The following is a 27,113-nucleotide window of genomic DNA, read 5'->3' on the forward strand; positions in this document are numbered from 1 at the left end:
TAATAGCACTCATGACAACAAGGATAGTTTGAAAAAGTAATTCACTGGGTTTTTGTTGCAGACCACTAGGAAGGTGAACAAAATGCTGAAACAATAAGTACTTTAAGGCAGAGGTTCCCAACCCCCAGTCTGTGACCCGGTAGCAGTCCGCAGCCTAGGCAGGATCGGGCTGCGAACACAGATCTCCTGGACTGCCCGCAAGTGCTCCCCACGAGCATGCCACGTGCATGCAAGCGAGCGCACTCTGCCCCCTGCAAGCACCAAGCCCCCCCTACAGACACATCACACACCCCAAAAGCATGCCACACACCTCTGTCGGCGCACCATGCTTCCACGAGCATGCCATGCCCCCTGCACAAGCATGCCATGCCCCTCCAACCGGTCCGTGGTTGGGAAAAAGTTGGGGACCGCTGCTTTCAGGGATCATGACAACAAGATTTACAAGGAACTTAGTTCATAGGTTTATGGAGGAAAGATAGCATAGAAAAGCAAAATTAAGGTAAACTAGCCAGCAGTTTTCTATATAAAATAACATACTGTGGCTACAAACCAAAAGGCTCACTGAGTACCACGTAAATTGTCACAGCCTGACATCAAGACACACGTTTAAATATTTCTTTGATATTAGCACAAAATATGCTTTTTAGAATGCATTTTAATACATTTTTGGAAGCAAAATCTGCCATAACATTGGGAGAAATTCAAACCACAATAGATAGTTCAGGCTATAAATATTCTGTTGGTATGCACCAGATTTGTTCCTGTTTTTGCAAAGCATCTCAAACATCTCTAGTTGCTGTTCCAATTACTTTAACAATTTTATAATCTTCAGCAAAACTGTAACTTGTAGGCAGATACAAGGCTGTATAAACTGGTGAGATTTACTGTTAGTTTTAGATTCAGTTGGTTTTTGTTAAATACATTTCCCCAAATTTGAAATTCATATTCAGAAAGGGGAAACACTTGAGGCTAGAGATGGGCATGGCAATTTGTGCCGGTTCATTTATGGACCGAGCAGGTATTCAGTGTTTCAAAGCCCTGCCTCCTCCTAGTGCTGCTGGAGGAGGCAGGATAGGGAAGCCAGGCCACTTCCTCCTAGGAGCGCCTGCTGGAGGAGGCAGGGCTTTAATGTGCTGGACACATGCAATTCATGCCCATTTCCACTTGAGACAATTCTGTCATCCAGTCTTAATCAGTCCTCCACTCTTGTGCAGGCTCAAAATTCCAGCAAGTCTAAACTCAACCAAGTAGTGATCTGTCCATATCAATAGAACTATAGAGAGATTTTTGACACTCAGACCACTTTCATCCTGTCCAACACATAAAACCAGATCCAGAGTCTGCCTTACTACATGAGAGGGGCCAGATAGACCTGTGATGTAATGAGCAGTTCCTGATAATGCAGCTGGGTATGATCGAAGTCCTCCAGCATAACAAACCATGGGGACTCCAGCACCATCTGAGTTCAAATAAGCTAAGGAAGGGAATCTGTTATGCAGCAAAGTATATTGTACACTAGCAGAATCCTAATGCTGTCCTGAGTACCCAGCATCAGGTACGTACACTCAAAGCCAAAAACCTGTGGAACAGGGTGCTTGGTGAGGGGGATAGTCACAGTAGACCACTGCTCCGTTCTAACTCCCTGCTTCCAAGGTCTGGCTTGCTGCAGCACAAATAATGTAGGTGGGCAGAGTATTGATTCCCTCACTTCACTTAGCCAGGTTTCTGGTAATGTTGGCCATGCCAGCCTGCTCATCTAAAATCAGGTGCTGTCAAAGTACCTTCACCAGGCTATTTCAGCTGGAGACAGTTTGAAGACAACCAGCATCACCTTTCTCCCTTCTTCCATGGCTGTATAACTCTTTCCCCTTTCCATGTCTCCATCTGCTTGCAATGGTTCCAGTGTCTAACCCTGCTCTCTCATCGTCTTTCCTTCTTTGTGAACACATTGCTCCACCCGCAGAATGACATCCCAACAAGAAGACCCTAGGCAAAACCCTAAGTCAGGCAGGCAGATGAACAATAACACCCTCCTCCATTTTCTTACAGTTTTATCTCTGGTCCTAGCTTTCATGGCATCAATAAAGTGACTCTTCCCACAGGAGGTCATCTTATATTCCACTCTCCAGAGATGACAAAAATCAGAGGGAGGGAGCAGATAGAAATAGCTGGTTGTACAGGAGAGCCTGGCATGCTCTGGTCCATGGGGTCACGAAGAGTCAGACACAAATAAACGACTAAACAACAACAAAAATGCCATAATGAGGGTCTAGCCCTCAGAGGAGAAATGCCCTGATCTCAATAGGAGCATTCCCTTCCCACCAAATGCAATTAATTATGGCTTTGATTTAAACCACATAAACATTGACAAAGATAATCCAGTAATATAAAGATTTTTTTTACTGCATATATTCATGGAAGGACAAAAGCTTTTTAAAGCTTCAACTGCCTAATAAAAATGAAGCAAAACAGAAAGTGACATTGTTAAATTAATGAATAATAGCCTGCTTTTGCATTTGAAATAAGCAAACTATACTAATAGGAGACAAAAAGGTTCTAAATAAAACCCATACAAGATTTTTTTAAAGCACCCTGTCATAGCATGTTTATTTGAAAGTAAGTCAACAGATGTCAGCAAAGTTTTCTTCTCAGTAAGGGTGTTTAGGGTTGCAGCTTAAAACTAATTATGACAATTTTTAATCTTATCCCCCAAATCCATATTAGCTACTAAAATTCAAGCAGTGATCTGCATAGCAGTAGTTAAAGCATCATCTTACAATTTAAATAGAAAGGTAGACTAGTTTAACTGCTAATCTCCAGTTGAAGGCTGGGGATTTACTTGCTTACTTTCCATGACTAAGAGGCTTGAAAAAAGCTCCATAACTAAAGGTTACTTGCAGTGATAAAGCTCTTTGGGTTTGAACTAATGTTAATAGGATAAAGAGGCTCTGCTTTTACATAACCAAACTGGTGCCATTTAAAAAGGAACTGCATCAATGACAGAGCTCTGGCAGAACCCATTAATATCTAGTCCACAAATCCAGTGGCCATTTGAAAAAGAGTTACTCAAGGATCCCCACCCAGGAGACAAACAGCAGCAGATGTTTTGCTACTAGTGGTAAGATACGGATTCTTTGATTGGTGATACAAAAATAAATTGTAGATTTTCTGATAGTAAAGTTTTACAAGTCCTAATATCTATCAAACAGATCAAGGGTGGCCAGCTTCCTAGAGTCTGGAAGCATTTTTGCCTTCCCCAGGATTTTGGAGGGCCGCTTCACACTCTCCAGATTTTCTTTTGCCCCAAATCACAAACTGTACCCCAGAAGACTCTGGTGGGTGCAATTTGCCATTTAGATATTTTACCTCCTGTAACCTCTTCTAGCTTTAATGGGCTACAAGCCAGTGTGGTGTTTCAGAGTGAAATGCTCCTGTGAATATGCTTCACATCAGTGCAACTAAATGGCTTTATTCCGTAAAAGCACTGACCAGGATTTGGGCCAGAGTGGGGAAAGGCTTTAGGGACAAAATGAGCACTGCCAATTTGCTAAACAACATTAGCAAGAAGTCACTGTTATATGTGCATATAAGGAGCTTTTCTACATGTCCATACTCACTGGCTCCAACCTCAACCTATGCATGCTTATGGAGAGTGTGCATGCATACACTATGGTCTGTCAGCACATTTACTCTATTTATTGTATGTAGGTTGAATTGAAGCAATTTATGAAATTCTGCTCCCTACCATATCCAAATTCTGCTGCATATGAACATCTGAAAAGAGCTGTTCTGTTTCAGCCTAGGTACAAGCAACCAGCAACTGTGACAGAATGAACTCTGAAGAGTATTACTTTGGACAATATAATGTAGCTGGGATTTGAGAGAGACAGGGTACCTGTGAACTTTGCTGTGAAGCGTATGAGGTAACCCTGAGCTGGTTACCGTCTCTCATCCAACCTCTTAGTGTTGCTGCCAGGCATGTCACCTTGAGCTCACTATTAGAAAGGTAAATGTAGCTAATAAACAAGCACAGAATAAATAATGAGATTCAACAAGTTCACAAATTATGAAAAATGAAGAAGTTTAAACTTGCTAGCCCATTAAATAATAGAGATCTTATTTTCATTACAGTGTTTAGAGAATACCAACAAGAGTTCTTTCTAGTCCAGTCGAATGATATCTTCATCCTTAAGTGACAAAGCCAATAACCTGTAAAACACCCACAAAGCTCGCTTGATCAGTGCTTTATCAAGTCCAAAGTGCAATACTGTACACAGAGAGAGAGGGGGGGGAGGGGGGAGAGAGAAAGAGAACACAGAAGGAGACTGCTTGTAAAAATGCCAAGCACCAACAGTTCTCTGTAAGGGGTGGTTTTAATGGATTTATTCTAAAGAAGGAAGAATGGTTCTTCCCAGATGCTAGGCACAGATGGGATCTCCATCCTAGAATCATAGAATTGTGAAGTTGGAAGGGGCCTATAAGGCCACCAAGTCCAACCATAAGGCCATTAAGTCCAAACATTTGGAAATGAAATCATGACTCATGAATTTGTAGTAACATTTGTCATCCAAGATGATTCTCAGTCAAGAATAATAAGCAGGAAGCAAAGAGTTGGGATAGGGCTTTACCACAGTATATTAAATTTGGATTTCAGAAGAATCTTAGGGTTTTTTCAGTAGAAAAAGTTAGAAAACACATACTTCTCACATTAGTAAGTATGAAAATCAACACAAAATGGCACATCAAATGTAAAACTGTACTGAGCAAATCTGACAGCATTTCCTGAAAAGTCATCATGCTGAAAATACTACAGATTGTGTTTTAACTGATCAATTTACTATACACTGTGCTTATGCAAACTGGTTTGAAACGCAACATGTGATAGAAAAATGGGACTGTATCATATATCACCCTGTGTCTGGTAAATATAGCTTTCTATGGACCCAAGGATATTTACACATGGAATAATGTTCTCTAGTCTAGGACATATGAAACATGTGGTCTGTTCCCAGGATGTTGATGGGGTGTTAAGGACATGACTTGGACATAGACATGTTGCATGTTCAAGATATTTTCTATCTAAACACTGTACTCACACATACATGGCTAGTAGGCCATAATGCAGGACAGACATTCCCATAGCGTAAGGATGAAGTGCATTTCCATATGCAGCTGTACCTGAACTATCTCCCAAAGTGTTTGGCTTTATTTTTGACTCTAGGGCTTTTAACTCTGACTTTGATTTGTCACTAGCATATACTTCTAAGTTTGCAGTTGTATCCACATTCCTTGGGAATAAGCCCCTCTGAAGCAAATGACATAGGATCAGGCAGTAGTTATCTTTTTCTCAATGGCCAAATTTTCTTGGGCAGCTGCACCAGCATAATGTGATGAATGGGCATAACTTTTGGAGGGGAATTGCTTTATGTGAGTTGGTCGACTCAGTATAGAATAGATACTATCTAGGATACTTATTAATTTAAGGCAATTTGCCTCTGGAACTTGTGCCATTTGTGTTATGCCAACATAACTATGCAACAGGATTTTGACCTATATTATCTATCCTAGTTTCGACTGTACAGCCGGCTTCTTTCAAGATTGCTTGGCTTTTCTATGGCCTATATTTTTATTTTCAAATAAGGAGTCAAATTGTGTTTCTCTTTCTTCTGTGAAAAAAATGTCACAAATGACATAACATTTCAAGAATGTTGCATTAAAGGTCAATTCATTTCACAAAATAGTATTTGAATTTTCCCACTTTCTCTTTAAAAAAAACCCTGTCCATAAATTTAAGTGTTTTAAAATCAATTTTCTATTTTACTAGATATTATAAAAGAATACTAAACATACCAAAAAAACGCAGAGGAAAACTGATATATCTATAGAATCAATCCCAAACTTGTTCCATGTTTTTAATTTTAAAATTTTACCATTCATGGCAAATACAATATTAATTATACAAGGTTAATGGTACTTACTCCTGTTATGTAGCGATGTCTATACTGGATGGTTCCAAATAAGCCAAGTATGACTATAATAATGTGTACAAAATTTGCCAGGATTGGTGCCCACTGATAACCAAGGAAATCAAATATCTGTCTCTCCAGCACACATACCTAGGATTAAACAGCAACAATGTGATTAGAATAGCTTGAAGAAAAAAAATTCTTTGAAAAATAATAAATAAGTAAATAAATACATAAATGTCTTCTCTATTCAATACCACCACTAGAATACCACATTTTATTTTACTGAAAACAGTGTATCATTCATAGCAGGGGTGGGCCACATCAGCCACATGTGTCCCAGGGCCATTTTCACAGTCCCCTGGCATTCATGCCCTCCTTTTTTTTTAATTTAGGGAGGGGGGAAATGTTCTTTTGTGTCCTCTGTTGTAGAAGGCATTTTAACTATACAGTGTTTGAGAGGCCATTTTAAAAGAAAAGAAAATTTGGCACTTAAACTCATTTTTAAATTAAAAAAAAACAATTATAGCAACCTTTACAGTACATAACCACCATTTTGACTGTTAAAATAATAATAAAAAAAGAGGAAAAGCAAATTAATTATTTTATCACAGCCCATTTGGGCTGCTGGTAAATTTGAAAAATAGCTGTTGATTGCACTGAAATAGCTCACCCTCTTTCATAGTGACAATCCAATGAGAAGCTGATGAGTTGCCCTCAGTTAACACATTTGCATGGGCATTTTTTTTTGTTGCCAAAATACAGATTTCATTTAAGACATTATCCAGTGACATGAACATAGTGCTTAAAACATTAGCACTTGTCACTAACAGGAATTCTACATGAAGGTAGCTGGCTGGCTTAGAAGTTCAAGGAAGAATAGCACAATGGTTAACCCTAAATTTTCCACTTCAAATGCATGTTTTATTTATGCTGACTTCTCCTTTCTGTTTTTCCAGGGCTGTTCTATAATATAATGCAATGGGTAATAGAAAAAAAGGTTTACTAATTACCTACACATACACAAATCAGCAACCAAATTGGACACAGTGCCAATCGTGCAATTAGCAATTGTGCGGAGGGCTTTTAAAAAGGCCCTTGCTACAGTCTTCATCAACATCTGTTTCCCCAAACCTGTTATATGTATATTATGAAAAAGACATCCACTGGAGCAGAAAGGATCTTTTCCTCACAATGTAAACAGCACGTAAAGTGTGGTGCAGGTAAGGACCACAGTAGAGGAGAAAAGATTAGAGCCTCATATTCCAATGGCAGCCTCTTAGTCTAAAGGACAGGGTGTGTGGGTGTGTGAGTGTGAGGCAAACTGTGCATGCTACTTATTTTTTTTTAAATCTAGTCACCCAATTGCTAATTATGCGGATGACGCCTTGTTCAGTTTGGTCCTCACTCTCTTCTAGAGCTACTTTCCTCCATTACTGTTTTTTTTAATACAGTACATGATTACCTTCCCATATTAAAAAAAAACAACCCAGGAAATTTGTGATTCTTTTTGTTTAATGGCGAAAAAATCAGACACATGACTTTGGCTTAGGAGCAGGACCCTGCACAGTTGGAGTTGGATGAAAAGAACCCTTTCCTGGAAGAGATTCCAAGGTCTGGAATGTGTCTCAAGCAATGTGTTCTGCCTCACTGGAGTCCTTTAAAAGCTGACGCTGCACTCATGGGCCATTTGTAGATCTTTAGGATTTATTTTGTATCCACAGTAAATATTACTTTATACAGTCAGATTCATAAATTAAGAACGCTTCAGGGCCCCTGATTCTAATGTGCTGGCAGAGCTGGGATATCAATGGGAGAAATGAAGGCACACTGACCAAGGTAGGAGGTTGACAGCAGGGAGCATTCTCTGCTTCTGCCCATGGAAGGAACCTTTCCTCCATTTTGAGCAGCAGGAAACCAAGCCTGGTCCATGCAAGACCTGCTTAAGGCGAGCCAAGGGTTTTTTTGTTTGTTTGTTTTTTCGCCTACTCACTTTCTGAATTTCTCTCTCTTAATTTCTGTGAGGTAAGTGTGAGAGAATGCCTAATGGTGGTTTACAAAAGTGTTCCCTATAATCAGATCTATTATTCTTGAAGGTGCTACAAGGCTCTTTGTTGTTCTTCTTGTAGACCAGTGGTCAGAGAACAGGGGTAAATTACCCCAAATGGGATAAAAAATGAAAATCCTGGTGGTAATGAGGATATGACCCTAACTCCCTTCCCTCCTCCTCCTCCTCCTCCTCCTCCTCTCCTGCCAAAGGGGGGGGGTTTCCTGGCTGCTAAGCCACAGCAGATGGCGGTGGGCAATGGGCGCTGGTCAACAGCTTACGGCAGCTGAGGCGGCAGCGGCAGGGCTGGCCATGGCAGAGGGTGAGGCCAGGGCGAGTGGACAAAGTGCCCCAGCCAGGACGAGTCTCCCCTTCCAGTGCCTGGAGAGGTAGATTGCAGTGGAGGGGGGCGGGCGCAGCCATGATGGCAGCCCAGGCCAGGCTCAGCCTCCTGGCACTGGGATGTCGACACCGCCCCATGCCCTCTCCCAGTTCCCAGAGGAGCCTGTTGGGTGGCGGTGGCGCTTGCCTCGCCACACATCTTCCTTTGGTGGCACCTTCGTGCCGGCCAGTCAGGCCTGGCAGAGCTACTCGCCCTCCATGTGGCAGCTGTCACGGCGCTTCAACGGCGAGGCCCATGGGAGCCCTGACACCGCTGGTGCTGGAGCGGGAGACGGCATTGGGCACCCCTGGTGGGCGAGCCACCTGCTGCTCTTTGATGGCTGCCCAGGAGCCGCCCGCCGGTGGAGAAAGGGAGCCGCCCCGCGGGGCCAAGGACTGAGCGCAGCCCCACCAGGCAGCTCGGGCATAGGCAGCGAGGCTTCAGTGGCAGTGCTCAACTGGCTGTGCGTGACTAAGATCCTTCCTTTCAAATGAAGGGGGTAATGTAGGCGTATATAAATTTTTAAGGGGGTTAAAGGTAAAAAAGTTCCCTGATCCCTGTTGTAGACTAACAGGGTTATCTTCTCCTCAAGATCCCATATCTTGTACAACTGGATGGTAATTCAGATATCAGATATTGTTTTTTATTCCCTTAAACCATGAAGATCTCCCTGTATTGCAAAGTCTACAGGGAAGCTGTAACTGCATTCAAGGGAACACAGTTAAAAGGCTCCAAGTAACAAGGAAGCACTTCTTACTGTGTTCAGCTTTATAACCATATTCAGACACAAAGCTCTTTTGCAGACTTTGCCAAGAAATATGGGGAAGTTAGGAAAGGAGGGGACAGGACTACACTGGGCATCCCTAGCTTCTTTTACAAGTTGATGGATGGCTATGCTGTGTTCAGCAGTATTAGCCAGACCACACTTTACCAAAACCTGGTGTGAGGGAAGCTAGGAATAAAGTGAATGCTTAAAATTGGATTTGAGGCTAGAATTTAAACAGAGCTGTTCCAAGATAATATCCACTATATATTATTTGATCTCAACTGGACTTTAATTGGATTTTCAGAAACATTTGGACAAACTACAGGGGATCTTCAATTTAGAATAGCTGACTTTAAACACCCCTACTTTTACTAGAATTCCAGCATTGACTTATGTCCTAGCATCCTAAAACCAACTTTACAACCACAGTAAACAGACTGTAAACTAGCATTTACATCACCAAGCATGGCAGTAAAATAGCAAAAGTCAGAGGAGAGCAGCCAGCCAGCCAGCAAGCAAATAAAACATGATGGAGAAGTGTGGAGACAAAAGAGGAGTGCCCAACAAAGCACTTAGAGAAAGGAGGAGGGATGGAGAAAATGGAAGACATCAGAGCTTGGAGAAGAACACCCAAAAGGCAAGCATGAGGGCATGTGAAGGAGGAGTGAGAAGACAGAGGAGGGGAGAGGGGAATGACTAGCAAAAGAAGCAAGTAAAAGAAGGGGTGATGGTGAAGAAGACATCAAAGATGTCATTTGTAAGACATGAACGTTCTCAAGACCCAACCCCCTATTTTAATATTGTGCTTAATAGGAAAATAGGATTTCACTTATTTGTGGCTCATCTTACAAATGTCCGCAGAAAACTAATTAGGTTTTATGTGTGTGGCGTCTGCTGAATTTTAAAGGTTCTTAAGAAAACTGAATAGTGAGAATACATTGTTTAGAGATGGCCACATAAGGATTATGGAGAAAGGTAACAAAAGATAAATCCCATTGAGTGCAGTGGATGTGCATTGCATTCAGATAAGAAAGGACTAAACTGAGTTGCCACTTGGGACTATAGTGCAGATTAATGTGAACAGCATTGAGAGATTATATCATTCTTATTCAAATGGCATAATGACCAATATGGGGATTCATTTACAAAGGATTTAAATTTCAGTTTTGAAGAGGACCCTCCATACTAACAATAAGCTCTTTAAAGTATCTCAGCAAGTAAAGGGTGAGAAGGAACCCCCATCTAGTACATAACCTATAACAGCATGGATAATTTACAAGGCAACACTACAGCAGGTGATAATGCTACTAATTATATAGAGAGCATGAAACTAATTATGTGGAAACTGCAGTGTTGGAGACAAACAGCAGCACCATAGGCAACTATATACACATGGAAAACCAGACAAAGCAAATTTCATCATGCCTGAAACTTTCACAATGTTTATTTAATGAAATCCAACTCAGAGTGTCCTTGTTTCAACTTCTGCATGCTAACATCAGATCAGGTACTTTGAGTACCACTCCCTTTCCCCATTTTTAAAGAGTCTTTTTAAAGGAGGGGAAATAAGAAAAAATATCAGAAGAATTGAAAACCAATCTTTAGAAATACTAAGCTGAAAACAGGAGATACATTTTATTTACAATGCATTTTATTTACAATTATTTATTTATTAGTTGAAAATGCAGTGTGGTGTAGTGGACAAGTGACAGACCAGGACTCAGAAGACCTGGACTCAAATCCCCACTTGACCACTGAGGGGGTTAGAACTGGTAAAACTGTTCTTTAAATGTCACACTTATTTCAAAAGGCCTATAAGGGTTGCTATCAGCTAGTTCCGATTTGTTGGCACATAAGATTTATCACTTGCGTTTATATTACACCTTTCCTCAAATGAGATCAAAGTTCTCCTCCTCCAGAGGTATAACATATATAGTAGATACACAATATCAAAGAAAGGTCAGGTAGAGAGGAAGTGGCATGCTCATGGTCCCTCAAGGAATTTCATGATTCAGTGGGATTAGAACCTTCACCCCAAAGTCCCAAGGCAACACTCAAGCTACAACACCACATTGATTTTGCTAATAATATCTTTTTTACTCTCCATAGTTATCTCATGAGCACCCACGAATCAGTTTTCTAAAGGTAAAATATCTAAGCATTTATCTTGTCAGCCTGGAACCCTGGTTTGCAATTTTTGGGAACACATGCACAAATGTCTAGATTCTGTGAGTGAACCAAAAACAGAGGAGTAAGCAATCATACAAATCTTGAAGGAACCCAGAGAAGTATATATAACCCCTACCTTCTCTCAGTGGTATAGTAACCAAAACTGCTTCATAAGGGTTTTTCTTACTCTAATTTATATTTAATCCAGAATTCTCAGTACGCACATCCAAATAGCACTATTTCTGAACTGCATACATACAAATGCATTATGTCTTTCAAGGGCAATTTCAATTTGAGCAATAGCCTAATGAAAATCAGACTCCTCAAGAGAGTTTTATTAGTTATGTCCTTTAAATCCTTTCTAAATTAAAATAAAATCAGTAAACAAAATTAATTATTCTAGAGATACTTAATCTCAGGCATCAATATTAATTTTTAAATTAACTAACATGCATACATTTAATTGATCCATTGTCTCTTATGAACAACGTAAATATTCACAGAGTATTTCTGGGTAGAGTTTTCCATTTGAACAGAAATAACTTTTCCTCTTCTGGCTCCTATCTTAGACTTTTGATCTAGTCTGAATTTATTGTCAAACTCCACATTTGGCAATTCTATTTCATACTTACTGCTTACCAACTCAAACTTCAGGTATATTAATAAATGTTTGAAGGCTCTGCATATACTGTATAGGTTAAACTTATAGAAAACTTGCATAGCAATGATAAGGAATTTTTCCAAGCTATGTCCCTAACACAGTAGTTAATAGTTGTGAATCATGTTTACTTCCAACTTTGCACCTACAATCTGAAGTGGTGTGGTCTCTCAGTTCATCATGGTGGATTTATCACAGGTACTGCATGACCCTGTGCTTTGGCTCTTATAAATGTTGGCCTATATTCATAGTAGTTCCAACTAGAGTAGAAACAATTAAATCAGTTGCCGAAGAGTCAGTGAATATACATATAAATCCCTCAGATTCAATGGGTCTACCTTAGTTGGGAGTACCAAAGGGATTCAGACTGCTGTTGTTTAAATAAGGTTTGAAGGAACTTTTTTAAAAAATTTCTTCACATATTGCAATATCAGATGTGTATTTAGGGAATGCATTCATTAAGAAATCATAATAATGGAGTTGTGCAAGTCATACAAGGTGTGCAAGCTGTACAATTTCCAAAAAGACACTAAGATAACAGCACAAGAAAACATCATCCTCCCACAGGGTGAGGAGAAAAATGTACAAGGCGTTGTCCGTTTGTGCAAGGACAAGACAAGCAAGAATTTACATCCACTGCAAACATCCTGCCCTGATACCAAGCAGTAGGCGTGGTCATCACAGCTCTGAGTGCTATTTCCCACATGGTTCAGACACTTAATTCAGGTAGTTCAGTTTGCACTTTTATTTTATGCATGCACATTTAGTGCTTCTATATATGAGCAAAGTATATGTTTTATTCGTAAGGTTGTGAGGTAGAAACCTGATCATAAAATGTGCCAGCTGCTAAATAATGCATTAAGGTATATAAATTGTACCCACTGTGTCTCTGTTAGTGATATGAGTTGGCAAGATGACAGTTTCATATAGTAATTATGGTAGCTAGATAAGCAATGTGAGAAGCAACCTCTGTGTCAATGGAGTTACTATTGTCCCAAATGAGAGTACTTGTTTTTTGTTTTGTTTTTAATAAATGCAATACTTTGGAAGGTAAGGGTGTGGGTATTTTAGGGGGGGGGGTCACATGCACTGTTATCAATGGGAAAAATTCAGTGGGGGGTGGCAATCATGTCCTTTTGGGAAGAAAGGTGAGACAGAAATATCACAATAAACTAAATAAATATAAAAATTATGGTGCTAGTCTGCTGCAGCACAGCCCAAGAGTCTTGTGGTGCTATCTTAAAAATGAATCAGGTTTTTTTGGGGGAGCTTCATGAAATGTCAACTGCTAAACTTGTCTGAGTGAGTCATCTACTCTAGGTCTCTCTTTGTCACTCTCTGATTCCAATTTATCTTGTATCATTGGGTTTGCTATTGTGTTGCTGCTCACTGGTTCTGTCAGAAAGATACAATTAAAGGTACTGTGCAATATATGAGGAGTTATGAGTAATGGAGTGGGTAGTGAGCATTGTGTCTTGAAAAAATTATACCAAGGGTTACTGATCAACACCAGAAGCGAAAAGGTAGCAACAACCTACAAATAGCCCTCAGCAGTAATTTATTTTATATAAATATTTGAAAGAACATCTAACAATTTTACAATGTGGAAACAAGCATATAGCATCCTTACAATTCCCATGCATACGTCTTTGTTATTTCCCTCTTTGTTTCTCTATGTCCTCTATCATCTGATCTTCAACTTTCTTGGCAGGTTTTAGTTTCAGAAATGTTTCCTATTCTGCAGAATATTTAAGTGATTATCAGCTCTTATGGCTGCATAAAAGTATAATCAAGTCCTGGAGATCTGCCATTTTTCCTTAGCTGTTTTGGATTCCAGAGTTCTGTATTTCTGGTCCAGTACTGACAGTTGATAGAATGAATTCTGTTTGTCCATTATCTTCAAATATTTATTTAATGTACTCACTACCATTATTTTATCCTTCAAGTATCGAGAATTATTACTATCAGTAGTGTGAACTCCCACTTTAAAATTTTGCCTATTGCCTCCTTAATATTTTAAAGGACTTAAGAATCTTTCCTGGATTTTCTATTTCTGTATATTGTTTGGATTACTATTTTTCTTTGGCTTTCCGTATTTTGATTTGGGTATTCTTACGTAATCATAGGATCATGGAATAATTGTTGTACTGCTCTAACAGTTAAGAAATGTTTCTGATATTTAATTGAAATTGGGTTTCCTGTATTGGGCTTCCACTATTATGTCTTCTGCACTATTCTTGATCTTAAGAACAGATCCTGCCCCTCTTCTTTAATAAAAACCTTTAAAGTATTTGAAGAGTGCTATAATATCTCCCCTCAGTCTTTTCCCTCCCTTCAAGGCTGAGAAAAGCCCAGTTCTTTAAGCCTTTCCCCACAGTTTGGTTTCCAATCCTCTGATCACCCTTGCTGCCCTCTGAACTTATTCCAGTTTGTCTGAATCCTTCTTAAAGTGCAATGTCCAAAACTGAACACAGTAGTCAAGATGAGGCCTAGCCAGTGTCAAAGAGAGAGGAAGTAGCGCTTCATGGAATTTGGAGACTGTACTTCTGTTAATGAAACCTAGAAGACCATTTGCCTTTTTATAGCCACATTTCACTGTTGTCTCATATTCTGTTTATGAGCTACAATAATTTTAAGGTCCTTCAAACCTTTTCATTTTGTTGTTTCAGCCCAGTGCTCAAGCCTATCAATATTTTTTTTTTTGCACTGTGTTTCTCTCTTCCCTATTAGCTATTTCAAGTTTGTGTCATCCACAAATTTGATAAACATTCCTTGCACCCCCATCATCCAAGTCATTAACACAAATCAGTACTGGGAATGATCGCTGTGGTACCCCACTTGTTACCTTCTTCAGCAGCAGTAACTGGAGCATAGACTTGAATGATGGTTATGTTGGTAAGTTTTCCACAAAGTCTGACTGATATTATTTGAGCAGAACTTGCATTATAGCCCCTAACTTCCTGTGCTACATCTTGCCTCAGTATTAGAGGCACTCCATTTCTTCTGAATTTGTCATTTCTAGAGTAGAACACTCTGTAGTTGTCTGACTGTTCCAGTCTACCTTAGTTCACTGCCACCAAGCACTGCAATGTTCATATGTTCCATTTCTTGCTTTATAGTTTCCAGTTTACCTTGATTCATATTTTTCACATTCTATGTTCCAATTGTATATGTTGCTTCTCCATTAGAAGTTTTAAAATACGGGTTGGCTGGATGCCTGTCAGGGATGCTTTAGCTTCAGATTCTGCACTGGCAGATAGGGGTCCTTTCCAGCTTTAAAAAATTAACTGTAAAAATTCATAGGATAAAGTTAGTCTTCTACTGAAATAGCAGGGCTCAAAATGTGCTTGAAAGTAATTCTGTCTTATTACTTGCCAGGGGGAATTATATATATCTGAGCTTCAGTGTTCCCTAGCAAAAATGTACAGGGGCCTTTATCAAGATAAATGCTGACACAGTTTGTTGTCTAAAAAACTGCAACTTAGACAGGAATTCTTGGCATAGACTCTGTGGTCAGCCTCGGGAATGTCTCCTAACATCCAATTCTGCTCTATGAAATATAAGCATTTATTGGTTGACACTGATTGGGTCTTTGTCCTGCTCTACTGCCCATTTGTGGAGGGGGGAGTGTTTGGTCTTAAAATATAGCACCTTTCCACAGTAAGAAACTCAGATTTCGTTTTGCACCTGCAGACCATCTCAGTGTAAGGTTCGTAAGATGAAGGAGGCAATTGGCCTCATCTAGTGCACTACCCTTTTTGGACTTTGTTCTGGTTTGCAGATCTCCAGATTCCAGTAAAAACGTAAAGCAGATCAAAGAAACTTGAAATCCGACCATGCCCCAAAATAATTTTTTTTTTTGAGAAGAGGCAATATTAAATTGAGAAAGACAGATGTGCATGGATTCAAGATTTTTGCCATCTATTTTATTATATTATTCACCTTTTTCTTACAGCTATGGGCATGGGGGTGGGGGGAAAGCAGGCTACATTTGCTCAATAAAACTGGAAAGTCATTCTGTGTACTCAGAGTACATTGTATCTGGGCCAGTCATCAATCAAGCTATTGACTACTGTCTTATTTCAGCTTTTGACACCAGTTCTATAGTAACATAAAACAGAAGTGTATGCAAAATAAGGAGTAATCAGAAGATCACAGTAAAGTCAACAGTTGACTGTTGCAACATTCCTACAGTATTGAAACATGAGATTACTGAAGTAGAACCATCATAGGAATCACTCAGTGAGACAGACCCTTAAAGCTGCCCATTCCCATTCTTAAGAAGATGTGTAGAGGAGGGATGGTAGGGCACAAGATGTCTTGGAGTGATCTGGCTAGATTTGTCTGTACAATGGTACTACCCTCCTTTTCTTAGGCATCCTTCAGTCTTGACAGACTATGGTAACATGCTCTGTATCAAGGACTTGGAACAGCGTGTGGCTGAAAAGGCCAATTTGAGAGTGACAGTCCCTTCCACAATGAAGACAAATCCAATGTGTCCCCTGTCCAGTTCCCTGGTTTTGCTGCTTTTGTGACTTCCTCTTTGCCTCAGCCTGCTGGGCAAGGGTCTCTTCAAATTGGGAGAAGCCGTGATGCACTGCCTGCCTCCAAACTGTACGGTCAGATGTCAAGGTTTTCCATCTGTTGAGGTTCATTCCTAAGGCCATCAGATCCCGCTTGCAGATATCCTTCTATCACAGCTGTGGTCTCCCCCTGGGGCGATTTTCCTGCACTAATTCTCCATACAGGAGATCTTTTGGAATCCGACCATCAGCCATTCTCACAACATGCCCAAGACAACGTAGACGTTTCTGTTTCAGTCATGTATACATGCTGAAAATTTCAGCTTGATCTAGGACTACTCTATTTGGAACTTTGTCCTGCCAGATGATACCAAAAATGTGTCAGAGACAACGCATATGGAACGTGTGCAGCTTCCTCTCCTGCCATGCACAAGGGGTCCAGGACTAACTGCAGTACAGGAGTATGCTCAGGACACAGGCTCTATAGACCTGGATCTTGGTAAATGCCGTACCCTCCTTTATCTCTTTTGTTAATGACCTTCAAAAGAGAGCAGAAGCTATGGAACCACTTGGTAGAAAATTTAATGTGACATACTCATTAAAATACTGCAGTTAAGAAAATGGGAAGGTAACATAACACATCAGTGCCAGTATTTTGAAAATGGGTTAGATGCTCTTCCACCTGATATGCAGGAATGAAATTAATGTAAATATTATAAAATTTTAGAAGGGAGCTTGAACTCTATATTTTCTAGCTCTCACTAATATACAGTAACAAGAGTTAGATGAATCTATTATAGAAACAGCATCTTGGAAAAACCAGCCATGTGGAAACTATTCTGTATGTTAGATCTTCAATATTGCTTATTTGCAATTTCCATGCTACAGTGCTTGTAATGCACAATATCGTCTTTGAGATACAGGGAACTAGTCGTTTCTATTTGATATTTGATTTCCTGTTCATTAACAACTGCAATAACAAGCCAAGCACAAATTTAATGAGACATGCTTGCATTCCACAGTTACATCCTAGAAACTAGAGACTGAATCAGTAAGCCTACAGTAAGTGATACATACCAAGGAAATATGAAACTTTATCAAGATATGAAGTATTTTATCATGGGCGGCATCAAGCTTAAACCTCTAGTATGTAATTCTAGTAAAGTCCTATTCATGTGATTTTTTTAATGGCAAATGATTCAGAAAAGGGAAACATAACATCAAAAGCAGCATACTTATTTTTGGTTTTTGTGGGTTTTTCGGGCTCTTTGGTCATGTTCTGAAGGTTGTTCTTCCTAACGTTTTGCCAGTCTCTGTGGCCGGCATCTTCAGAGGACAGCAGTCCTCTGTCCTCTGAAGATGCCGGCCACAGAGGCTGGCGAAACTTTAGGAAGAACAACCTTCAGAACACAGCCAAAGAGCCCGAAAAACCCAAAACCATTAGATCCCGGCCATGAAAGCCTTCGCGTATACTTACCGTATTTTTCGCACCATAAGACGCACTTTTTTCCCACAAAACGGGGGGGTGGAAAGTCTGTGCGTCTTATGGAGCGAAGAAAACAGATTATATTTTCCTGTTTTCTTCTCCTAAAAAATTGGTGTGTCTTATGGAGCGAAAAATACGGTATTTTTGTATGCGACAGACAGTCTGACTGTCTGTCTGTCCCATACATACGCATGCACACACACACACACAACATATACACAAACATTGTGCCTTATCCAAAGTACACACAGAAAGCTGAATCTGGGTGAAATGTGACATACATGAAATCGTTCTGTTAATACACTATGTCATTAATAGATGAAGGGGGACAAATACCTCCACGAGCTACCTTATTCCCTTAATCTACAAACAAGAAGTATCAAACATATATACAAGCAAGCGGAGAATCTCCTAAATCTGACACTGGTATGGCACTGAGAAATGGGAGAAGGACAGAAACAGAGTGGTAGAGGGGACAGAAACAAATTTGAGAGAGTAACAGTAACAGTGGAGACTTAGTGGCACAAACAGTGATGTACCAGCCTTGTTATAGTTCAAGGAGGTATAAAATATCATGCCACTTGAAGCTGCTCGGTTTTCCATCTTGCTGAAAATGTTTTCCCTTTTAATACAAAAGTCAAGTGCATCAGTGACCCATTAAGTCTGCTGCAAGAGAAACATGCAGTTGTCAATACAGTACTTTAAAAAGATGTTTTTGAGGTATTCATTAAACTTTCGGAGAGGTGGTTCATGTAGTCAGCTGCAATACACTAAGTATTGAGACAGTGACTGATCACATATAAACGGAGGCAGATGCTTAGTAAAAATATATTAAAAACAGGACTATATGTGTGCTTGTGTATGTGTGTGTTATGCTTTTTCTATATAAACATTTATTTATTTATTTATTTATTTATTTATTTATTTATTTATTTATTTATTTATTTTTATATATATATAAAACACACATATATAACAACACATAAGCAAGAAATTGTTTTGGCCACAGGAAATAATTTAGAAATACAGTGGTGCCTCACACAACGAGCGCCCCGTAGAGCGATGAATTCGCTCTACGGGGACGTTTTTTCGATCGCTAATGCGATCACAGAGCGACAGCCCCCATGGGTGAAAATCGCAGAGCGAAGGGCGGTAAGCGGTTCGCTTAATGACCTTCGCTTTGCGACCCGCCGATCAGCTGTTCCGTGGCTACAAAATGGCCGCCGGAAGCCCCAAAATGGCCACGCGCAGCGTTTTCGTGCTCTCGTTAAGCGAGGGGAGGGTGCGAAAATGGCTGCCGGCCATAGAGGAACATCGCTGTACGGTGAGTAAATCAGCCGATTGGAACGCATTAAACTAAGTTTAATGCATTCCAATGGCTTTTTTCTTTCCGTACAGCGATGTTTCACACAGCGAGGGTTAATCCGGAACCCATTAATCTCGCTGTGCGAGGCACCACTGTAAAATGTTTTGATTCACAAAACAGAGTTAGAGGTAATCAACAAAGCAAGTAACTTTTGATTTTTCCTACTGCAAGAGCATTACTAATATCAACAATTGTATGTGACTACTACTAATAACGCGGAAGATAGGAGAGCCTGGCATGCTCTGGTCCATGGGGTCACGAAGAGTCGGGCACGACTAAACGACTAAACAACGACTACTAATATCAATCAAATGTAGAAATGCAGCGATTAACAGTCCTGTTTTAATGCCTCTATGCTATGATATATTATTAATGCCTCAAAATCCATTGTTGTATGTTAACTGTTTAAGCACAAACAGTGTTCAAGAGTGTCAGGAGCTTCAGGAATTGTTCTTTATAATAGAGGATTAGATAAATGCATGGGAGTTAGAGCCATCAATAGATCCTAGCCATGACAGCTATGTATCACTTTCAGCATCTATGACAGAATGAGACGGCAGGAGCTGTTGCACTCATTACCAGCTGGTGGTTTTTCCATATGCATCTGCCTGGATACAGTGTGAACAAAATGCAGGGCTAGAGAAGGCTCTGGTCTGATCTGCTCTTCCTGCATTGCACTTTCTAAGACAGCCCCACATACAGTGCAGTACAGTAATTCAATCAGGGTTAACAAAGCCATGTGTCAGTGAGGCCAGGTCAGACATCTACAGAGACAGGTGCAGCCGGTACACTAGTTTTAACTGAACAAATGCACGCCTGGCCACCACTGGTATCTGGGCATCCAGGCTCTGAGATGGAGCCAGGAGCACACCCAAGCTGCGCACCTGTATTCTCAGGGGGAGTGCAACCCCGTCCAACACAGGGATGCCTATTCCTCAGTCTGTCTTTTGAATGAACAGAAGCACCAGTTTATTCACCTTCATCCAGTACATTACTGACACTAAACACTGATTTAGAACCAAAACAGCATATTTGAAGTGAGATGGAAAGGAGAGAAATATTGGGTATCATCCACATATTGATAATATCTATTTTAATTGTATTTTAATTGTTTTATCTTTTATTGTATTTAAATAGTTGTAAGCCGCCCAGAGACCTTTGGGTAGAGTGGGCGGCATATAATTTAAATAAATAAATAAATAAATAAATAAATAAATAAATAAATAAATAAATAAATAAATAAATAAATAAATAAATAAATACTCCACACACAGAAACCCCAGAAACTGCATCCAGCAGTTTCATGTAGATGTTAAAAAGCATAGGGAACAGAACAGAACCCTGATGGACACAACAGGCTAATAGTGGTTTTGCTGTCCTTGGAAGATGTAGCATCATCAACAAGGGATAAGAAATCAAATGAAATAAAATAAAACAAACTTTCGCCAGCTCTGATTTTTTGTAAAAAAAACTGATCATAATCCCATGCACTTGAGAGTAAGTCCAACTGAATACAATGGCTAGCATTTTAATAGTTATATCTAATGGAATGACATTCGTTGACTATGCAAAAGCCTTTGACTGTGTCGATCACAGCAAACTATGGCAAGTCCTTAAAGAAATGGGAGTGCCTGACCACCTTATCCATCTCCTGAGAAACCTATATGTGGGACAGGAAGCAACAGTTAGAACTGGATATGGAACAACTGATTGGTTCAAAATTGGGAAAGGAGTACGACAAAAATTTAACTTATATGCCGAATACATCATGCGAAAGGCTGGACTGGAGGAATCCCAAACTGGAATTAAGATTGCCAGAAGTATCAACAACCTCCGATATGCAGATGATACCACCTTGATGGCAGAAAGTGAGGAGGACTTAAAGAACCTCTTAATGAGGGTGAAAGAGGAGAGCACAAAAATGGTCTGAAGCTCAACATAAAAAACCCTAAGCTCATGGCCACTGGTCCCATCACCTCCTGGCAAATAGAAGGGGAAGATATGGAGGCAGTGACAGATTTTAACTTCTTGGGCTCCATGATCACTGCAGATGGTGACAGCAGCCATGAAATTAAAAGACACCTGCTTCTTGAGAGGAAAGCGATGACAAACCTAGACAGCATCTTAAAAAACAGAGACATCACCTTGCCAACAAAAGTCCGAATAGTCAAAGCTATGGTTTTTCCAGTAGCAATGTATGGAAGCAAGAGCTGGATCATAAAGAAAGCTGACCGCCGAAGAATTGATGCTTTTGAATTGTTGTGCTGGAGGAGGCACTTGAGAGTCCCCTGGACTGCAAGGAGAACAAACCTATCCATTCTAAAGGAAATCCACCCTGAGTGCTCACTGGAAGGACAGATCCTGAAGCTGAGGCTCCAATACTTTGGCCATCTCATGAGAAGAGAAGACTCTGTGGAAAAGACCCTGATGTTGGAAAAATGTAAGGGCAAGAGGAGAAGGAGACAACAGAGGATGAGATGGCTGGACAGTGTCATCGAAGCTACCAACATGAGTTTGACCAAACTCTGGGAGGCGGTGGAAAACAGGAGGGCCTGGCATGCTCTGGTCCATGGGGTCATGAAGAGTCAGACACAACTAAACAACTAAACAACAACAAAATGGAATAACATAATTGACATAAATCTCTTTGGCTTATTACTGCAAGAGGAAAAGTAAGCATAGGTTCAGTCATGAGACAATGCACTATAAAAAATCCTCCTTAACTTCTGTTTCATGGCAAGTCTCCTATTGAGATTTCTGCCAATTGCACTATGTGGCATAGGATTTTGGCCAGTGAGACCTAATTTTGAATAACCCTGTAAATCATTCAGGTGTTCAGGAGAATCTGGATGGCACTATTATTATCTCAGTATATTCCAAATTGCTGTCTTGCATTTTTAAAGGTCTGGGCAGTTGTGATTTGTTGGTTCCTTAATCGCAATTGCAATGCCAGCCTTTCACATGGAAAATGGTGGAAAATGCTAACGACTCACTTCATGATGAAGTCAGCAGTGGCAGATCAGTCCTACATTTCTCCTGTCTTAGTTTATCACATTCAGGGTTCTACATCATCAGAGTTTGGAAAAGTTACTTTTGAGAATGACACCTCCAAGTATCCTCCAAACAAAAATGTGGGATTCATGCAACTAGAATGCAGAACTGCAACATCCCCAAGCACCATAAATCAGGCATGGGACTCACCTGTGTGGAACAGGTATCGTGTCTCAAGCTTCCTATGCCAAAAGTCACAGGTAATGGAGGTGCAGAGCATCTTGTTGCCTCTCGCAAAGGCAACAAGATGCTTTGTCAAGGACTGTAAAGGAGGCTACACTCACATGAGACAAGCAGCTTGACAACATGCGAAGCACTTCACCACATAGTGCTTCACTACAGGATTGCCTGCCAAGGATGTCTTGCTAACCATGGCGAGCGACATCATTCAAAACCCTTTCCTTAAACTTTATGCTTCTAAAGTTAGATTTACAACTAAAAGACAGAAGACAAACATGTACACCAGCACCACAGGACAATAAGTATATATATCAACTCTTAACTCATAGTAAATTTCATGGTCTTTAGAATAGCTGTATTCTGTGCCGAAACTAGCAATGAAGCACGGGATTGACAACACTCTTATTACAGCCATGACTGTGTGGGAGTCTCTCAAGGTATATTCAGAGAAGGCCACTTGCACATATAAGGTGTCTTTATTGCATGTACCCTTTTGTTGGATGTGGTCGTGCAGATGCAGAAGTTTGCTACATGTGAGAAGGGTGACTCCCCAAACTGCTAAGAGATAGTCTGACAGTCATGATTACCAGCTGGGTACAGGTGTGTAAGGGAACTGATTCTAGACCTCTTCCCAGATGAAATAGGCTCCTCTATAATGCCCATAGACCTATCTAAGCAGTGTCTACAAGATAAAGACGAAAGAACATTTTACACCAATTAAGCATTTTCCAGCTGGATTCTACTAATCTGAAAGAGAAGGCAAAAAGAGACTATACTATATTTCCTCTAATCATTTATTATAACTTGATTCCTTGATTAAAAAAATCTAATAAAGGGCAGTGAAACAAGAGCTTGTAACACTATCACCAAGCACAATTTTCCATACTGCACTTGGCATCATAATCTTTGCTGTCTCCACCTCCCCGCCCTCACCACCCAATTTGGCTTCTTTGCTTCAGTGCTCACAGCAATTCCCCTTGGAAGGAAGAAGAGAAGAAGCTATAATCTCGTGCTGCTGGAAACTATTCTCTGTCAGAGTTTTGCTCCTGCCAAATAAGTGCCATAATTCAAGTGGCACTTGCCAGAGTTCTAGCACAGAGATGTGACCATCCCCCCTCCTCTGTTCCTTTGTTTTTGCCATACCTCCTGTGTTCCAAGGGGGTGATCACCTTGCTGGCTTCATGAAATCCAAGAACTCATCAGTAATTACTATGACAGACTGGGATGCAGCCAACAGTTCAGTGGCAGCAATTTAAATGCTGCCTGTCCAAAACAGCAGGATCTGCTAATTTGTGGCACTGGATATTTTGTTGTATGTAATAATCATGGGCCTTGTCACAAACTATGAAAGGCAAATTAAATTGCCGGAGTCTGACTCTTCCACAGTGCCTATCAGGGAGGAAAAAAATGCTAATGCTGAAAATTTCAGGTTAGCTGCTTAAATGTGTCCATTTTGAGTACTCCAGCTTGTTAGTTAATGACCCTCTCTGAGTGGTAAGAAGCAATTATCTACGCAATCATGACCTGCAAGAAGCTAGGTGTTTACAATTGTTTTTGACCCATTTAACATGGGCTAGTCTAGGAAAAGAAAGGCACAAGGGAAATCTAATGTTCCATTTAAGTTCCTAAGTGGTAGAAACTCACAGCAGGTACTAACAATATAAAAACCATCCTGATAGTTGCAAGGGAGGAAGTTGCAAAGACCCTCTCAATAAAAACTTGAGATAATGTATACAAACTATTCAGAACACAATCTTAGAATATTTACCCCAAGACAAAACTATTCATGAAAAGCAAACCTACCACACCAAATGATTGTTCTTAAGCCTTTAATGATCGAAACAAGGAAATCCATAGTTTAATATCCTATAATTCACTGATAATTTGGAGGGGTTCCTGGAAAAACTGGATACCCAGAGAAGAATTGAGGAAAGTCCATATATCATGTACCAGCATTAATAAGGAACAAAACTAGGGATTTCAGATGTACTGAGTCTGCAGACAGATAACTGAAAGAAAGTAGTCATTTCTCAAGTTCTAGCACAGCTCCATCCTCCCTGGCAGCCCATTGGTTCTCCTGCCTTGCTGGTTACTCTAATTCAGTGGTTCCCAACCTTGGATAATCCAGGTGTTCTTGAACTCCAACTCCCAGAATAGGAAGTGGCTAAGGCTTCTGGGAGTTGCAGTCTTAAGAACACCTGGGTTGTCAAAGGTTGGGAACCACTGCTCTAATTTATAGGTAGGCAAATTTGGTTGGTCCAGGGGTCAGTTTTCTGCCCTTGGAACCCTGTGTAGGCCACAAGAGTTTGCCAAAAATGCCAAGAACAAGATGAAACACACACAGGGTGGATTTGATTTAAATCAAAATCAATTTTTAAAAATCAGTGATTTTCATCCACTCTGCACAAACCCCGCAACAGGAAATGACAAGCAATTTATATACAATTTTGAAGAATGTGTATTTTGTGTACGTTATGTTAAACAGTGCAACCTGTAACCTATTTAACAGATGAATTCTTGTCCTGTTAGGCTTTGAGGAGTTGCAGCACAACCTTTTGTTGAGAAAAACAGGTCTGGGGAAGAGTTGGGAGTGTAAAAACAGTCTGGAGATGTATGTAACCCAAGGGGTTTGGGTTACATACTGCATTTTGCCCACCACCATTCCAGTTCTCTTGCACAAGGTATGGTGAGGGTTAAACCAGACAATACCAATATAATGTGTTGTGCAGAGGCACTCCCCTCAAGTACTGCGTGCCCTTTCTTTCTCATATAACATGATATTTTATGCAAATACACCTTGCTTTTAGAGTGCCTTATTTTGTGACTGGTCACTTGAAAGGAAACATGGGCTGAACTTGCCATTCTGATGGCTGAGCATGTATTGCAGAGAAAATCCCACTGTGGGAGTGGGAAAAGGTTAATTGTGGGGAACACAGCACTCTCCCTGAAATGTCCTTTAACCCTTAGATTCATCCATAAGATTCTCTAGCTGTTTTCTTAATGGAACTTCATGGCACAGCAGTTCAACTGCAGTACTGCAGTGAACACTTGGCTCATGACGTGAGTTTGATCCCAGAAGGTACAGATACATAGCTTAAAGCTGACTCAGTCTCTCATCCTTCCGAGGTCAGTAAATTGACTTCCTAGGTCATGGAGGGGGAGAGCAAAGTTTAGTCTGCACAATTAAATTGTAAACCATCCAGAGAATGCTTTAAGCACTATGGAGTGCTTGCAGCCCCCAGTTTTCGGACCCAGTATCATTCCCTCTATCTGCCACTGAATCTACCTGTGAACTCTCATCTCAAACCACTGAGACTTGTACTTCCAACATCCCCCCAACAGTACCTTCCCAACGTTAAGAAGATATGTAACAACACAATAGATACAGTCAGATTTCAAGTTGCAGCTTTGGGTCACATAAGCAAAATACTGAAATTTGCCCAGTGTTTTGATTACCCTCTAAAACTCAACCCGGGTGTTCAATGCTGTGGAACACAGACCAGTATTGGCTCTGAGAGTATTTCACTTCCTACCAAGTCATCTTTATTGATTTTTAATAGGTTTTTAGGCACTGGAGCACTGTGCATTTGCCAATGGCAATCTAACCAAGAATCAATTAAGTTAATTGAGTTGGGTCACACAGATAACTTAGTATTAGGGCCTAGAGCAAAACCTATTTCTGAGACTCATGTGCAGAGAAAATGAGATGACACACCTGGAACTCAGACCAATATTGTTCACCTTGTTAGCTATAAACCTAAACAAAAATGCCCAATCACAAAAAGAGTATTGAGTGGAAAAGTATGTTCATTCACCTTCCTTGAGAACACAACTTTGTAAGTGACTGGACAACAAAGACCAGGAGACCATGACATCACAAACAGAACTTAGAAAGGTTTTGGAGACTCCAGCTCTCAGAATCCCTCACTAAGGATGCCTAGTTTTCCAGACTCCGATCATTATTTATTAACAGCACAGAGGGATGGGAGAAACAGAATGCTGTCTCCCTCTTTGACATGATTCAAACAATGGGAGGAAAGTGCAAAAATCCATTTTCCTGTTCCCATCTTATCTCCTTGAGTTAATTCAGCTCTACACAGTTAAGGAAAATATTGACACCACCTGGGCATGGATGAATAATTAAATTTCTGGTTGTTTTCCATTTTACAGGTGTTCACTCTTGAGATCTGGAACTTGAGTCATGGCAACTAGACTTCTTTCTTTTAAACCAAAGCGTGCTGCTTATATACCGCCCCAAGCACTCTCTGGGCGGTTTACAATTTAATTATGCAGGCTACACATTGCCCCCCCAACAAGCTGGGTACTCATTTTACCGACCTCGGAAGGATAGAAGGCTGAGTCAACCTTGAGCCGGCTACCTGGGATTTGAACCCCAGGTCGTGAACACAGTTTTAGCTGCAGTACAGCGGTTTAACCACTGCGCCACGAGGCTGAAATGTTGTTAGGCTGAAATGTTTCGTTTCTCATCCAAGTAGCTTCCTCTGTCTGAGGAGAGTTG

At 40.4% G+C, this 27,113-nt stretch overlaps 1 protein-coding gene across 2 annotated transcripts in view; it reads right to left on the reverse strand.

Moving 5' to 3' along the window:
- NKAIN2 (sodium/potassium transporting ATPase interacting 2) overlaps positions 1–27,113 on the reverse strand; it is a 645,401-nt gene that overhangs the window by 335,368 nt on the left and 282,920 nt on the right. For both annotated transcript variants that reach the window (XM_020794094.3, XM_020794097.3), the window contains exon 2: positions 5,979–6,116. In XM_020794094.3, the coding sequence (XP_020649753.2) occupies positions 5,979–6,116 (138 nt within the window). The remainder of the gene's footprint in view (positions 1–5,978; positions 6,117–27,113) is intronic.

This window comes from Pogona vitticeps, chromosome 1, assembly GCF_051106095.1.
Source record: "Pogona vitticeps strain Pit_001003342236 chromosome 1, PviZW2.1, whole genome shotgun sequence".
NCBI classification, from domain to species: Eukaryota; Metazoa; Chordata; class Lepidosauria; order Squamata; family Agamidae; genus Pogona; species Pogona vitticeps.